This window comes from Narcine bancroftii, chromosome 5 (genome assembly GCF_036971445.1).
Source record: "Narcine bancroftii isolate sNarBan1 chromosome 5, sNarBan1.hap1, whole genome shotgun sequence".
In the NCBI taxonomy this organism is placed as follows: Eukaryota; Metazoa; Chordata; class Chondrichthyes; order Torpediniformes; family Narcinidae; genus Narcine; species Narcine bancroftii.
Window position 1 is genome coordinate 84,132,943 of NC_091473.1, and position 15,449 is coordinate 84,148,391.

General features: G+C 37.7%; 1 protein-coding gene across 2 annotated transcripts in view; it reads right to left on the reverse strand.

The window, feature by feature from the left end:
* Positions 1-15,449, reverse strand: part of edem3 (ER degradation enhancer, mannosidase alpha-like 3) — an 88,065-nt gene that overhangs the window by 59,242 nt on the left and 13,374 nt on the right. For both annotated transcript variants that reach the window (XM_069938167.1, XM_069938168.1), the window contains 3 exons: positions 2,844-2,944; positions 227-266; positions 20-132 (listed from right to left, as the gene is read on the reverse strand). In XM_069938167.1, the coding sequence (XP_069794268.1) occupies positions 20-132; positions 227-266; positions 2,844-2,944 (254 nt within the window). The remainder of the gene's footprint in view (positions 1-19; positions 133-226; positions 267-2,843; positions 2,945-15,449) is intronic.

Sequence of the window (15,449 nt, forward strand, 5' to 3'; positions counted from 1 at the left end):
TTCAAATAGTTTTACTTACCCAAGCACCCGAATATTAGTCTCAAAGACTGAGACGACAATGTCATTATCCAAGTGAACATCATTTATAACCTTTCTCACAGCAGCTTCAAATTTTTCGACTTGATTCAGCAGCTGGAAACACAAAAGTGTACAATTTAATTACATTTCTTGATTCTTTGTTCTTCAATATCTTTGAAATAAAAGTGACACATTTTTTTTTACTTACTGCAAGAGTATCCAGACTGTCAACTAAAGTCAAAGAAAATCTGAAAGAAAATATTCAATAGTTAACCTTGTGAAGTGAATGTTTTTAAATGAGTGTTAGAGAATGTTTACATGGTGACTTCAATGTCAATTTAAAAAATTTTTTTTTTTTTTTTAGTTTCATATTGTTGTTATTCTATTTATACCTTTCTAAGTATATTAAAAAAGAAATCACATAAAAAAAGCCAGCACACTGTTAATAGAAGATTAACTTAAAGCCTGGACCTTTGTTTTGTGTTTTCCACAATAACAGAGCAAAATCATGGAATGCAATTCCAGGCTCTTTAGTACCTAGGATTTGATTTACCAAGGAGAAATTCAATCCACTGATATCCATGGGTATCTGATTAATGAACTTTCAGCAACTGATATATCAGTTTAAAGAAAGAGTTGGGATCTCATCTACTCCTTCAATGTCTGAAATCAGGCTGATTTAAATACTTAAGCAGCCAGACACAAATGATAGGATTGATGATTACATTGACTCAGTTGCAGCATAAATAAGAATAAAACAATAGGTTAAAAAAAAATACACAATTGTTAAAGTAAATGTTCTCTGAGCTAACACCTTTGGTGAAGATAGGAGCAAATATTCCGTCAGCAGAGTGGACATGCTTTGCTTGTAGCAGCTGTTTGAATAAAGTTGTATTTGAATAAAATGGAGTCGCCCAGGATGAAGTGTTGGTTGATGCCACTCACCATTCAGGTGACTCTCTTAAAGTGTCTCATTGCTTAGTAAGTTTCCATGGTCAGAAGTTTAATCTGTAAACTTTTTTTTGGTGGGGGGTGGGGAAATTAATGATCTACAATGTTATTGTTCGTCTTTGGGGCAGCTCCTTGGAGGGGGGAGACCTGCAGATGCAGCAACAGTTAAATGTTTTCAAAGAATGTGACTGTAAAATGCTTTATGGTTTCTACATTCGTGCAAGTTCAGTGTAGTATTTTTTAATCTTTAAAACTATCCTTAATGCAAGTGTATTAGTTAAAGTAAGTCTCAAGCAACCAAAATATCCGGGATCTACCAAACCCCATAAGTGCTAGATACCAGGGGGTTACTGTATACAAATTGAGGTTCTTCTCCCTTTATTAAAATGGGAAAAGACAGAACCCTACACTGCAAATAAAATTGCGAACTATGGTTACAAATTGTCAAGAAGTGCACCACAATGCTTCACGTATTTGCAGTAAGGACTAAGCAACTTTCCCAGAACTCAGATGTAAATTCAAAATATAAAATTCAAAGCTATCTGAATGATCCCTCAGAAAGCTTACCTTTCATTTTCATCTTAGAGTGATACTATTTTAACTCAACTGGGTATTAACTGATACATTTATACATCTTAGATAACTGATGATAACACCATCTCAATTTTCAGCCTTAAATGAATCTATATGAATTTTGAGATGATGAAACATTTTGCCTTTGGAATACAGTACTATGATTTCAAATTATAAATGTGTAGCTACATGTTCTAGATCATGATAATTTAATGCAAAATGGGCTCCAATTGGAATAGTTGTTGCATCATACAAATACATTTTCAAAGGCCTTCTGCATACCAGAAATAGGTTTTCATTTTACAGCCTTCTTTGCAGCATACTGCAAATGTTCAGATTCCATTATGCACCACAAATGCCTTGCAGTTTAATTTGCAAAAATCAGTGAGCACTTCAGCTGAAAAGTAACTATAGGGCCAAGATTCAAAAGTAGAAACCTTCAGCTTGAACAGGAGCGTTACCCAGTTAAAAAAAAATTACAGTATCCAAATATAGTAGAATCCCCATTATCCGGGACTTATTGGGGGGTGGAGGAGAGGGAAGAAAAAAATTGCACATGCAATTTTTTTCCGGTTGACTGAGACACACTTACAATGCACATGCATTAAGAATACATAGCTTAAAAGACAATAGAGAGTGTAAAATGTAAAGCAATTTGAAAAAAAAAATCAGAATTGTCATATTTAATCATGTGAAGTTCACTTTAATCAGGTAATTCCCATAACTTACAAAATTTAAATTTGAACCCTGGTTGATGGCACTGTAAAAGCATGCCGAAGTCATAATTAACCTGCCCTCCCCAAAGTTTACTGTAAAGCCTTACTAATATACTAATACAAGATTCTTACTAGGCATAAATAGGGAGACACTTTGGGAGGGTTGACCCAGTGGTGAGTGACATCGGCCAGTTCTTCATCCTGGGTGCTGCCATTTTATTCAAACTCAACTTTATTGAAATTTTATTCAAATAGCTGCTCTGGGAAGAGCATGCCTGGTGCATACCGCTAGCTGAATGTTTGCTCCCATCTTCACCAAGAGGTTGTGTGTTGCATTGGAGAACATTTATTTTTACAATTTTAAACTTGTATTTAATCTTGAATTTAAAATTATTTATTCCTATGTATTTTAAATTGCATTTATTTATTTATTTCCTCCTTCTTCCTGGTTGTTTGGGTTTTGCATAATGAGGATTCTAATGTTCAATTATAACCTAAATAATTTTTATTTAATTTCCACACTTTTTCAGGATGTCCAAGAACAAATGCCAAGACAAACTAAGAGAATTAGTAAAAGGAACCAACTTTCCAAGGGCATCATCCACGTCCCCACGACTGGGTTCCAAGCCACGCACTCGGCCACGGCATGTCAAAGGCATTAGCTCATCAGCTGGGTAAGCATGTTCCTGCAATAATTAAAAGTTACAAGTCAATTTTTCACTCCATATACATGAAATAAACAAAGTATTATTTGGATAAAAAATATTCAAGTGAGAGAAGAATATTTTAACAGAGAACACCTCTATTCCAAAGCAGTTCAAATTAGATAACAGCAACCTGCATACACCAAATCTCAAAAATTGATTCAATACAAAAATTAAACAGATTTCTGAATGCTTGTATTCACTGAAATTTTGAAGAGTGGGAGATACATTTTTTCAAACTTCCAAGATTCAAAGAGTCTTGAGAGTATAGGTGTGGAGAGGATGTTTCATCCTTGGAAGTTAGAAGTAGGGATCATTATTTAAAGACAAATAGGCATTTTTTTCTTCTGAGGGTCAAAGTTCCACAAAAAGGATGGTTTGAGCAGCATCTATGAATATTTAAAGTATCAGTAGATTGATTATGATGGTAAGCTTGGGGTAAAGGATATAACTCACTGGCACAGGTAGAAGACTGTTTGGATAACAGGAGGCAGTCAGGATAAATGGGTGTTTTTCTGATTGACAAGATGTTTTAAAAAATGGTGTGGCACAGGATTCAAACACAAGGTCTCAACCTTTTACAACTGATATAAATGAAGGGAGTGAAAGAAACTGAAGGCAAGAAATTGATGGCTCCATTCAGTTTTCTCCTTCGAGATGGGAGAAAGGGAGAAAATCCAAATAAAGCAGCTGCAGACATCAGTGGGTTTATGATGGATATTCAAGGCAGAAGTGAAGAGAGGGATGGGGAAAGGAGGTAAAGAATTCAGATGGAAAGATGGTAATTGGAAACAAAGTTGATAACACGTTTCAGTTTGGAAAGAAAGTGAGAAATAGTGCACACTGTTGTCCTCAAAATAGTGGAAAGAGAGGCCTAGAACCATAGAAAAATTGGATTAATGCAAAACAAGCAAGTCTTTCCAATGAGACCAAGAAGAAATTACACAAATAAACAGTCAATTTCATGAGGCAAGAACAGGCCCTAATAAGAAGTCCAGTGTTGAAATCCAGTCTGCAAACTTTGAGAAGGTTGTAGAAGATGGTGGTAGTATACTACAAGTCTTTCTTTTTGAAAGCTAAGGAAGGGAAGGTCATCTGAGAACAGAGTTAGGTGAAACTGTGGTAAACAATGTTCAGTGAGGATGTCATAGTTAAGCAAAGGTATGCAAAGCGTTAAATATCTGACATTCAATCCCCTAAAGGTAGAGGTTAAATCCCCAATCGTACTACCTTTAACAACCAGCTTATTCACAGCATTAAGGTTAAATTGCGACAAAGTTGCAAGCTCAGAGGCAAGTAATTTTATATTGGTGACTGTAATGATACTACTATTACTTGGTTACTGGCACAGTGTATACGTTTGGTTTATATGTATGCCTGGCCCGCCTTCCCTCAGTGACTCCACCCCCTGGAATTCCCTAATAAAGGCATTTAAGCCAAGTCCCTTCCTCAGTATGAGCCCTGGGATCAGGCCAGAACAGGAGCATGGTCCAAGTCTTATGGTATTAAAAGACCGTCGTCCAGCAACTCCAGCCTTTTAGTATTATTGATAGTGCATCAGTGATACACTAGGAACTTCTCCCTAAAACAGAACAAAAGTGAAGAAGATAGGAGGTTGGCCTCTGTGTGCAGTTGGAAGTTTCCAATTCAAAGAAGTAGACAAGATTTGAAGCAGAGCTTAATTCTAACTAAAGTTTAAAATTCATTACAGTACTGATTTAGGGGATAAAACTGTAAACTCGGAGGACTGATCAAAGGAAGGGGAAGATCATGTAAATAATGAAATCACACTTGAAGGTGAGATTAAAAGAGTTGAAGTCAAGGAAATATTTCGGAGACTTTGAAGATAAAAAGAAGAAAAGCAAATTTTAAAAATTCTGTACAGTTGGAAGAACTGCAGGTCAGAACAGCTCCATGACAATGTTGCAGAAGAAAGAGGTTGAGAGTTTGTTCAACATGAAGTTCAAGATGGAACAAAATCAATAGTTCAATGATGAACATTTCAGAGATAAACTGAGCATATGCTCACAAATGGTGAGACCAAACAAAGATAGGTGACTATATTCAAAATACATCCATTCACTGAGCTTCCAATCACCTGTCTGACTATCGTTCTGCTCTTTTATACTGTTCCCAAGGAATCCAATAGGATCATTCTTTAAATTGTCCCTTCCAGACCAAAAGTTGTGATCAACAATTCCAGATTGCTAGTACAGGTACATCTAGACATCTAAAATCCGGAAAGCTCCAAAATACGGCAAGTGGGGACCAGCGGCAGGGGGACCGGCGGAGATAGCTGGACGACCACGTTTGGGGGAGGCGGCCGGCAACCGGAAGGGGTTGGGGGTGGATACGGCAGCATAATTTGGGTGAGCCTTCCGAAATCTGGAAAAATCCGAAATTCGGAACACACTGTCCCCGAAGGGTTCTGGATAAAGGATCGGGTATCTGTATTTGCATTGATAAAACCTCCAGTTCCCTGGAGAGGATTTATTTCCTTTCTTAATCAAATCAAATAGCTTTTTATTGTCATTGATATGGTCTGCTTATCTTGGCTCTATATTTTCTTAATGCACCTGAATGCAACAGCTTCAGACAGTGGATTATAGCTGCTGAATTTCCATAAAGTTAATGTTTTAAAAAAAAAATCACAATATATGATTAATTTGGTCTCAATGACACAACAACACTTGTTCATTCCTCTGGAGGAGGCAACATCAATTTACGCCCTCAATTCAGGAGACAATTTTAACTATTAACTTGCATTTAAAAATTCTGATATTTTGATGTATTATGTAGTCTATTTCATCCATTTTCTATCAAATTAGTACATGCCTGTCCTCCTCCCTTTATCATTTTGATTAACTGCAATGCTCATTTGCTTTTCTACTTCTTAATTACTAACTCACAATGTAAATATCTTTTATTTACATTGTAGCCTTCTGAACCAGTTTTATACACAAGAACAAGTATAGGGTGTATGTTAGTGTAATATTTTCCATTCTGTATGAAATAATGTACACATTACTATAAACATCAGACTGTCCCACTCTGCATCTTATGGAATTCTCACTTGGCAGTACAGAACGCAAACACGCTGGACTTCCAGCAAAGCAAGCCAAATAGAAAATAAACATTTGTAATGATGCCCTATGCCAGGGGTGGCCAACCTTTATTTTTTAATTTAGGCATACAGCATGGTAACAGGCCATTTCAGCCCACGAATCCTTGCCGTCCAATTAACCTACACCCCTGATACGTACTCGTGGGCTGAAACGGCCTGTTACTGTGCTATATGTCTAAATTAAAAATTAAAACCCCTTCCCTATGCTGAACACGAAACATCAATCTACTACTGATTCTAACAGACAATAAATTACAGAATGCTTTGATTTGCCATTTATGAAGCCACCAAGCCTTTAACAATTAATACTGCTGGTGCCTCAGTTTGAAAAGAATTGCATTTTTAAAATGGTTTTTAACTTATCCATGAAGTAAAAATTTTTTAAACAGCATTGCCAAGTCTTCGATTCTTCTGTTAAGAGAATCAATATCAACAATATGAACCCCAAGCATTCAAGTGAGAGGCTAATGGAAACTCATGCCAGTTTATTCATTAAAATAGAAAAGCGAATTTAACGTGGAACATTTTTTTCCCCACAAAATTATTCGTGCATGCAACAAAAAAGCATTCACAGAACTGAAGGCAAAATGGAAATAATAACCTTATACTTTAGAGGCAGAAAATGCAAAGCAATTATAAAACCAATTACTTTTTAAAACAAGATCATGATTTTGATTAAATAATATCCCTAAATCCAAAACTGTAATGTCTTCTTACAATATTCTAATGCTCTCAGTCCAGAATTATGACTTGTTGATCCAGTTACTCATATCCTGCTTCACCTGGAACTTATCAGAAAAAGCAAAACAAATGTTGAAGACTGGAATAATTACCCTGATAACTGCTCCACAAAGAAGTGGCAGAATTAATGAGAGTGGATCCAGTTTTTTGTGATGGTGAGCACTTCTGTAAATTATTAATGAAAATTATCACCCAAGAATCACATTAACGTGACTAGTTCCTATCAATTCAAATTAACTAAGAGATTATCTTAATGAGGTTTGAGAGCACGCTTGGATGCTGGTCATCATGATAAGGCAACTGCACTTCCTGCTGGGCTAGTATGTCACCAAGTGGCCCCTTGCACTTTGGATGCATGTAGCTAGGAATGGCCGAGAAGGATATGGATCAAATGTACGTAAATGGGACTAGCCCAGAATGCATTGGTCAGAAATGGCGAATTCTGCTGAGGACCTATTCTGTGCTGAACAATTCCATGACTAAGTGAGTTATCGAAGAACTGGAGAAGCAAAAATGTTGATAAGACAACCAACCCTGAATGAGCAGGAAAACCATCCCTCTGGTACAATTACAAGACTCGTTCCCACCCGATTTGGGATCTTCCTGCCTTAAGTTGTCTCCTTCACACACATCATGCCTGAATCACCTATTTATTGAGTTCCATTTCAAGCAAGCTTCAGCAAGATTCTACCACCAGACACATTTTTTCTGTTCAGAATATTGAAGGGACCATTCTGTTTGCAACTTCTCAATGCACTCGTCTGTCCCCATGAACCACACCCTTCTCACAACTCTCTCACCGACCAAACATAGGAAATGCAATGTGTTACCCCTCCTCTTCCCTCCACATGAATACAAAAATCCTCCTATAGTTTCTCCAAACTCATGTACACAGACTTTACATTGTACTCATGTACACCTTACACTGGAGAATGCAGACTTAATTACGGCTTTTCAGAGAGGACACCAAGATCCCCATTGCCAACCATTTAAATTCTTAATTTCTTTCCCAGTTTGACCCATCTATTGTGGCACTCGACACTGTAATAATGATGCCCAATGCAAACTTGCATCATCTTTTATCAGGAGAAAAAGAGATGGGGAGAGACAGAGGGTGTGTATGTCTGTCAGCATTATGAAGATTCAGCCATTCACGATGAATTTTGTTGGGAGCACATAAAAGTGGATAAAATGGAGCAAGCAGAATTAATGCTGCAGGTACGTGCTGAAATTCTGGGGTTATGCTGATGGGAAGGGGAGTTAGGATTGGTGGGCCAAACAGTCGAGTGCAAAAAAGCCCAGCCAGTTGAGACAAAGTTAATGATTCTTTATTTCTTGCAGATGTTGTGAAAAATTCTTGCAACAACTTCATGAATAGAGAATGTTGTACACTCAGGTTTAGTGATACCAGTTCAATAATCAAGAGCATTCTGGCTGGTTGCATCACTGCCTGGTATGGAGATGCCAACTCTCAGGACAAGAATAAACTCCAGAGGGTTAGCTCAGCCTGCCACATCACAGGCACCTGACTTTACTCCATCAAGGACATCTAGCAGCATCTATCCTCAAAGACTCCCACCACCCAAGCCATGCCCTCTTCACTCTGCTACCATCAGGAAAAAGGTGCAGGAACCTAAAGATGAGCCCTCAGCAGAACAAGGACACCTTCTTCCCTGCTGCCATCAAATTCCTGAATAATCAATGAACCGAAGGCACTGCCTTACTTTTCATGCATTATTATTGTTATTTTTTTTTATATAATGTCATAAGATGGTTACAATATGTATATTTGCACTATAATGCTGCCACAAAAAAAAAAACAAATTTCATGAAAACACATCCTGATCCTGATTCTGAAGTGCTTAGCACTTACTAGTCTATTGTTATAACCAGCACAGAAACCAACTCGCTTTCAATTGGCTACAATTATTTCTAGAACCCAAAGACTTTTGGATAAATATTATTATTAAAACCACAATTTCTTCTGCTACCTCATTAAAGTTATCAACAGCAGGATATTTCAGGTTTTTCCCCCTTTATTTCCCCAATACTATCTCTTCAGTTACTTTCAGTCCTACCTTTAGACTCTTGGTTGTCGATCATTTACTCTGCAACAACACTACTGCCCTGCCGAGGGTGCTATTTTTTGAATAGAAAATAGGTGCAGGAGTAGACTATTCAGCCCTTCAAGCCAGCAATATTATCATGGCTGATCATGTGACTTTAGTACCCTATTCCTGCTTTCGTACTATACCGGATGATCCCTTTCACCACAAGGCAAAAGGCTTTAAGGCAGAGTTTGCAAATTATGAGAATACAGATGGAGGGGCAGGTAGTGTTGTGGATGCAAGGAGACTACATAGAGACTTGGACAGGTTGGAATTATGCACAAAGAAATGGCAGATGGAAAACAACAGTGGGAAGTGTATGGTCATGCATTTTGGTGGAAGGAATAAAAGATGTAGACTCTTCTAAATGGTAAGAGAATTCAGAAAGTGGAGGCTCAAATGGACTTGGGAGTCCTAGTGCAGTATTCTCTAAAGATTAACTTGCAGATTGAACTGTTAGTGAGGAAGGTAACTGCAATATTGGCATTCATTTCAAGAGGACTGGAATATAAAAGCAAGGATGTAATGCTGATATTTTCTAAGGTGACAGACCACAATTGGAGCAGTTTTATGCTTCATATCCAAGAAAGGATGAGCTGGTGTTGCAGAGGGCCCAGAGGGCATCTTACGAGTATGATCTCAGGGATGAGAGGGTAAATATACAAGGAACGTTTGATGGCTCGAGACTTGTACTCGTTGGAATTTAGAAGAATTTTGTTTGGTTGGGGTGGGCGGGGGGGAGAAAGCTCACTGAAATCTACCAAATATTGATAGGGCTAAAATGAGTGGACACGGAGAAGAAGTTCCCAGCTTCTTCTTGTTTCTGTAGGACCAGCAGAAAACACAAAGTTAGGGTGGGGATGGATGCTGGTAATACAAGTAAAGGGGAAGATACAAAGAAGCTCCAGTGCAATATAGACAGCTTGAAGAAATGAGCAAATACAGTTGTATTTTAAGATGGGTAGGTTTGACGTGAGCCACTCTGGTTCTAAAAACAGTCATTTCAGCAGTGGTTTTAGATTGAGAAAACTCAAGATTCAAAACACAAAGTTCTGCAGAATCTGTGATTGTAATAAAAACACAGAAATACTGGAGGAACTCAGCAGGTCTTGCAGCGTCCATAGCAGGTAGAGTTACTGTATAAAACCAATGTTTTGGGCTTGAGCCCTTCTTCAAGTTCAGAGTAAAAAGCAGCCAGGCGCTTGAATTAAGGAGTTGTGGAAAAGGGAAGAAATGGCAGGGGGAAGAGCACAGACCAACAGACACAAGGTGTTAATTAGATATGGACAGAAGGAAAGGTGAAAAATTATTGGAGGAATGGAGGAAGAAAGTTTGACTGAGTGCAGAGCGAGCAAGAGAAAACGAATATAGGGATAAATGGGGAGGGAGTAAAGCTCGCAGAAACCAGAGAAGTCAATATTAATGTCATCCACAAGACCTAAGTGCACTTATGCACCAGTCATTGAAGGTAAACATTCAGATGTATCAAACAGTTATGAAGGTAAACGGTACGTCAGTCTTCAATTCAAGAGGATGTAAGCATTGAAGAAATCATTTCTTGCCTGCAGATGTCCAAGCCCATGTCCTTGTTCAAGGAAAGATGCTCTTGCCACAGAGAACATAGAACAGAATGTTTACTAGGATGACAGACATCTCCAATGCCTATCTATATTCACTGAAGTTTAGAAAAAAAATGAACAGAATCTCAGAAAAATAAACAAAATTTTTTTTTTAAAAATTTTTTTTATTTTTCACACTATGAACCATACTGACCAAACTACACACAAACATTTCCCTCTTGAATATACAGTGTCATTTTATCCCCTTTTCCCCCCTCCTCTCCCTCCTTCACCCCCCCCACTCACTCAACGTTCAACATATATGATACATTAAACCCATTAAACAATGTCATCACACAATGAAAATAAACAAGAAATTTGTGTCTTCTACTTTTACATACTGGATCAGTTCATTTCGTCTTCTTCTCCTTCTGTCATTTTAGGCAGTGGAGGGCCGTGGTAGGACTTCTCTGTTGTGTTCCATGTACAGTTCCCAAATTTGTTCAAATACTGTGATGTTATTTCTTAAATTAAATTTATACCCCTCCATAAATCTTCGTCCGCGAAGCCAAGCCAAAGATTTCTTAAATTATATGTTATTTTTTTTTCAATGGAATACATTTTTTCATTTCTATGTACCACTGCTGTATTCTCAGGCTATCTTCTAATTTTCAGGTTGACATAATACATTTTTTGCTACAGCTAAGGCTATCATAATATATCTTTTTTGTGCTCCATCCAAATCGAGTCCAAGTTCTTTTCTTCTTATATTACCTAGAAGATCTCTGGATTTTTTGGTATGTTGCTTTTTGTCATTTTATTTAGTACCTAGTTTAGATCTTCCCAAAACTTTTCCACTTTCTCACATGCCCAAATTGCATGTACTGTTGTTCCCGTTTCCTTCTTACAACGAAAACATCTGTCTGATACTGTTGAGTCCCATTTATTTAACTTTTGGGGCGTGGCGTATTGCCTGTGCAATATATCCTGTATTTCCTCTATTTCAAATGGTTTTATCAATTTGTTTTGCTCCTCTTTGTGCAATTTCAGTAGTTCAATTTTAGCTAGAAACTCATCTATTTTGTCTTCTTTCCCTTCGTTCTCAGTTCGGTATAATTGCTCGTAGAATTCCTTGAAGTTTTCATTGATCTCTGTTTGGTTATATGTAATTTGTTTGTCCTTTTTCCTTGATGTCAATACCATTCTTTTAGTTTGTTCTGTCTTAAGCTGCCAAGCTAGTATTTTGTGCATTTTTTTCTCCTAGCTCAAATATTTCTGTTTTGTCTTCATTATGTTCTTCTCCACCTTATATGTTTGTAGTGTTTCATATTTTATTTTTTGTCCACAATTCTCTTTTTTTTGTTGCATCTTCCCTTATTGCTAATTCTTTTTCTGTACTTGCTATTTCCCTTTCCAGCTATTCTATTTCCCGATTGTAGTCCTTCTTCATCTTAGTTACATAACTTATTATCTGCCCTCTGATGAACGCTTTAATTGCATCCCATAGTATAAACTTTTCTTTCACTGATTCCGTATTTATTTCAAAGTACATTTTAATTTGTCGCTCAACGAATTCTCTAAAATCCTGTCTTTTAAGTAGCATGGAGTTTAATCTCGATCTATACATTCTCGGTGGGATGTCCTCCAGCTCTATTGCTAATAACAGGGGTGAGTGATCAGATAACAATCTAGCTTTATATTCCGTTTTCCTAACCCTCCCTTGGATGTGGGCTGATAACAGGAACAGGTCTATCCTTGAGTATGTTTTATGTCTACCCGAATAATATGAGTATTCCTTCTCCTTTGGGTGTTGTCTCCTCCACATATCCAAAAGTTGCATTTCCTGCATTGATTTAACCATAAATTTGGTTACTTTGTTCTTTCTGTTAGTCTTTTTTCCAGTTTTATCCATCTTTGAGTCCAAATTAAGGTTATAGTCCCCTCCTATCAGTATATTCCCCTGCGTATCTGCAATTTTCAAAAAGATATCTTGCATAAATTTTTGATCCTCTTCATTAGGTGCATATACATTGAGCAAATTCCAAAATTCTGAATATATCTGACACTTTATCATTACATACCTCCCTGCTGGATCTATTATTTCCTCCTCTATTTTGATTGGTACATTTTTATTGATTAATATAGCTACTCCTCTGGCTTTTGAATTATATGATGCTGCCGTTACGTGCTCTACCCAATCGCTCCTTAATTTCTTGTGTTCCTTGCACGAATGCTACATCAATTTTTTCTTTCTTCAGTAAATTTAACAGCCTCTTCCTTTTGATTTGGTTATGTATTCCATTAATATTTATAGTCATATAGTTCAACATGGCCATTTCATACTTTGTTTACCTCTCATTTCCCCTTCCTCATCACCACTCCTCCTTAACCATTTCTGTTTTATTTTTTGAACACACTGTAAGAGAACACTTCTAAAACATAAAATATTTCCACTATTCCCACATCTAAAATTCCCTTAACCCCAAATGTCCCCCCCCCCTCTCTGAGTTGCCTCTTGTCCCCTTGCCGGGCAACCACATCTCCCCTCTTCATTTGGATTGTGAACCTGCTCGCAAGCATCAACTGCTTTCGCAGTGACTGTTATTCTCTCCCACCCAGCCCCCTCCAGAAAAGATTTTTATCTTCACATATAACAAAGCTCACCTTCTTAATTGCCCCCTTACTTCCTTTCTTTCCTTTCTTCATTCTTACTTATACATTATTTTTCTTCTTTATATGAAGTTTGTTGTCATTCTTGTTCTTGTTACATCTCTTCATCTCTGTCTGTTTTGCAGACGTTCTGCAAATTCTCGTGCTTTCTCCGGATCCAATAAAAATCTGCTTTGCTGCCCCGGAATAACTAGTTCAAGCACCGCTGGATATCTTAACATAAATTTATAGCCTTTCTTCCATAGGATCGATTTTGCTGCGTTAAACTCCTTCCTCTTCTTCAGGAGCTCAAAACTTATGTCTGGGTAGAAAAATTTTTTTTTACCTTTGTATTCTAGTAGCTTTTTGTCTTCTCTCATTTTTTTCATTGACTTCTCCAATATATTTTCTCTTGTTGTATATCTCAGGAATTTTACTAGAATGGATCTTGGTTTTTGTTGTGGTTTAGGGGCTAATGTTCTGTGTCACCTTTCTATTTCCATTCCTTCCTGTAATTCTGGCATTCCTCGGATCCTGGGGATCCATTCTTTTATAAATTCTTTCATATCTTTGCCTTCATTTTCCTTAAGGCCCACTATCTTTATATTGTTTCTTCTATTATAATTTTCCATTATATCCATCTTCTGAGCTAACAGCTCTTGTGTTTCTTTAGCTTTTTTTAATCAGATTCTTTCAGTTTCCTTTTTAAGTCGTCCACTTCCATTTCTACGGCTGTTTCTCGTTCTTCCACCTTGTCTACTCTTTTCCCTATTTCTGTCATGACCATCTCTAATCTACTCACTTTTTCTTCTGTACCTTTTATTCTTCTTTTTAATTTCACTAAATTCTCATGTCAGCCATTCTTTTAATGCTTCCATATATTCTTGAAAATTTTTTTTATCCATGTACTGTCCATTCTCTTCATCTTCCATTTCTCTGTGCAGAGCTTGATGTTCTTCCTCCTCTTTCCCTGTGTCCACTCCAGGACCTGTGTCCTCTACCTCTCTTCCTTGTATCTGTGTCTCTTCTGACTTTCTTGTTGGGCTGTTTATCTCAGTTTGCTGGGTATTTTTTTTTTTTTAAAATGGTGTCTTGATGTTGGTCCTCTTCTTCTGGGCTGGTCATATGCTGAGTCTCTGATTTCCTTTTTTCATTCTCCTCCCTCCCATTCCCATTATTTTCTGTATCTTCCCGCTGGGAGCCCTGCTGTCGGGTCTTACTCAGCTGTTCAAGCTGTGGAGTTCCACTCTACAGCTGGTACCCTTCCCGTCGGTGTTGTCTTTGTCGTGCGCATCGCGCATGTGCGATTCCTCGTGCGTGCGCGGTTACGCACCTCTGTTTGGCTCCGTGAGCCATCCTTGTAGTCCTGTGCTCGGTGGGTTGCGACCCTTCGGGGTTTCCACTGACCTCAGGGAGTGGGCTCCTCTCTCCTCGGCGGGTCCCTGCTTCTTCGTACAGGTAAGGCCTTCACCTTTCTCTTCCCATTGTTTTTGGCTTTTCTTTCTTTGGTGCCATTTCCTCCACACCTTTATTTTTTATTTGTTGTGGTTTGTGTGTCTGTGGCTTTGCTTTTTCTTTACTTTTTTCCTTCTTTTCTGGAGAGGGCTGGTATTCTCCTACCGGCCATTATTCCATCACGTGACCTCCCCATCAAAAATATACAAAATTCTAACAGGATTAGGCAGCCTTGATACTGGGAAGATGTTCCCAATGACCAGTGTGTCCAGAATGCAAGGATAAAATTGAGATCATAGAGACATTTCAGGGCTACGAAGAACTGCATCATCAAATGAAGAGTGATCACGAAGAGATCTGTTTGCACAATTGAAATGTCACTTTTTAAAAAAACACTAACTGCAACTGTGCATATTTATTTATCTATCCTTTGATATTTATAATCTCTTTTTCTGGTTTGGCATATTTTAATTTGATTTTTACTACTGTAGCTGGTGTATCTTTGGCTGCAGCAATAAAGAATTCTGTTGCAAGTATACATTGCATTTATGTACAGTATATGACAATAAACTCACATTGACTACTTGTAGATATTCTATCTGCCTGTTGTAGTAGAATGCATTAAAGCAACAAAGGTAATATTAAAAAAAAATTAAACATGAAGTTTCGGCTGCTCATGATCAAATAAATCTATTAATAAGCTCAACACCTCTGCACTGCTTAATCTATGGACACTCAATGACTCTGGGGGACTTGCTTTTATTTCTCTCAGACCGTCTGCAAGACGCGCTTAGGCAATTCCTGCCAGTGGCAAATCTGTCTGCCTTTGAGCAGGCAAAAAGAAATTTCGT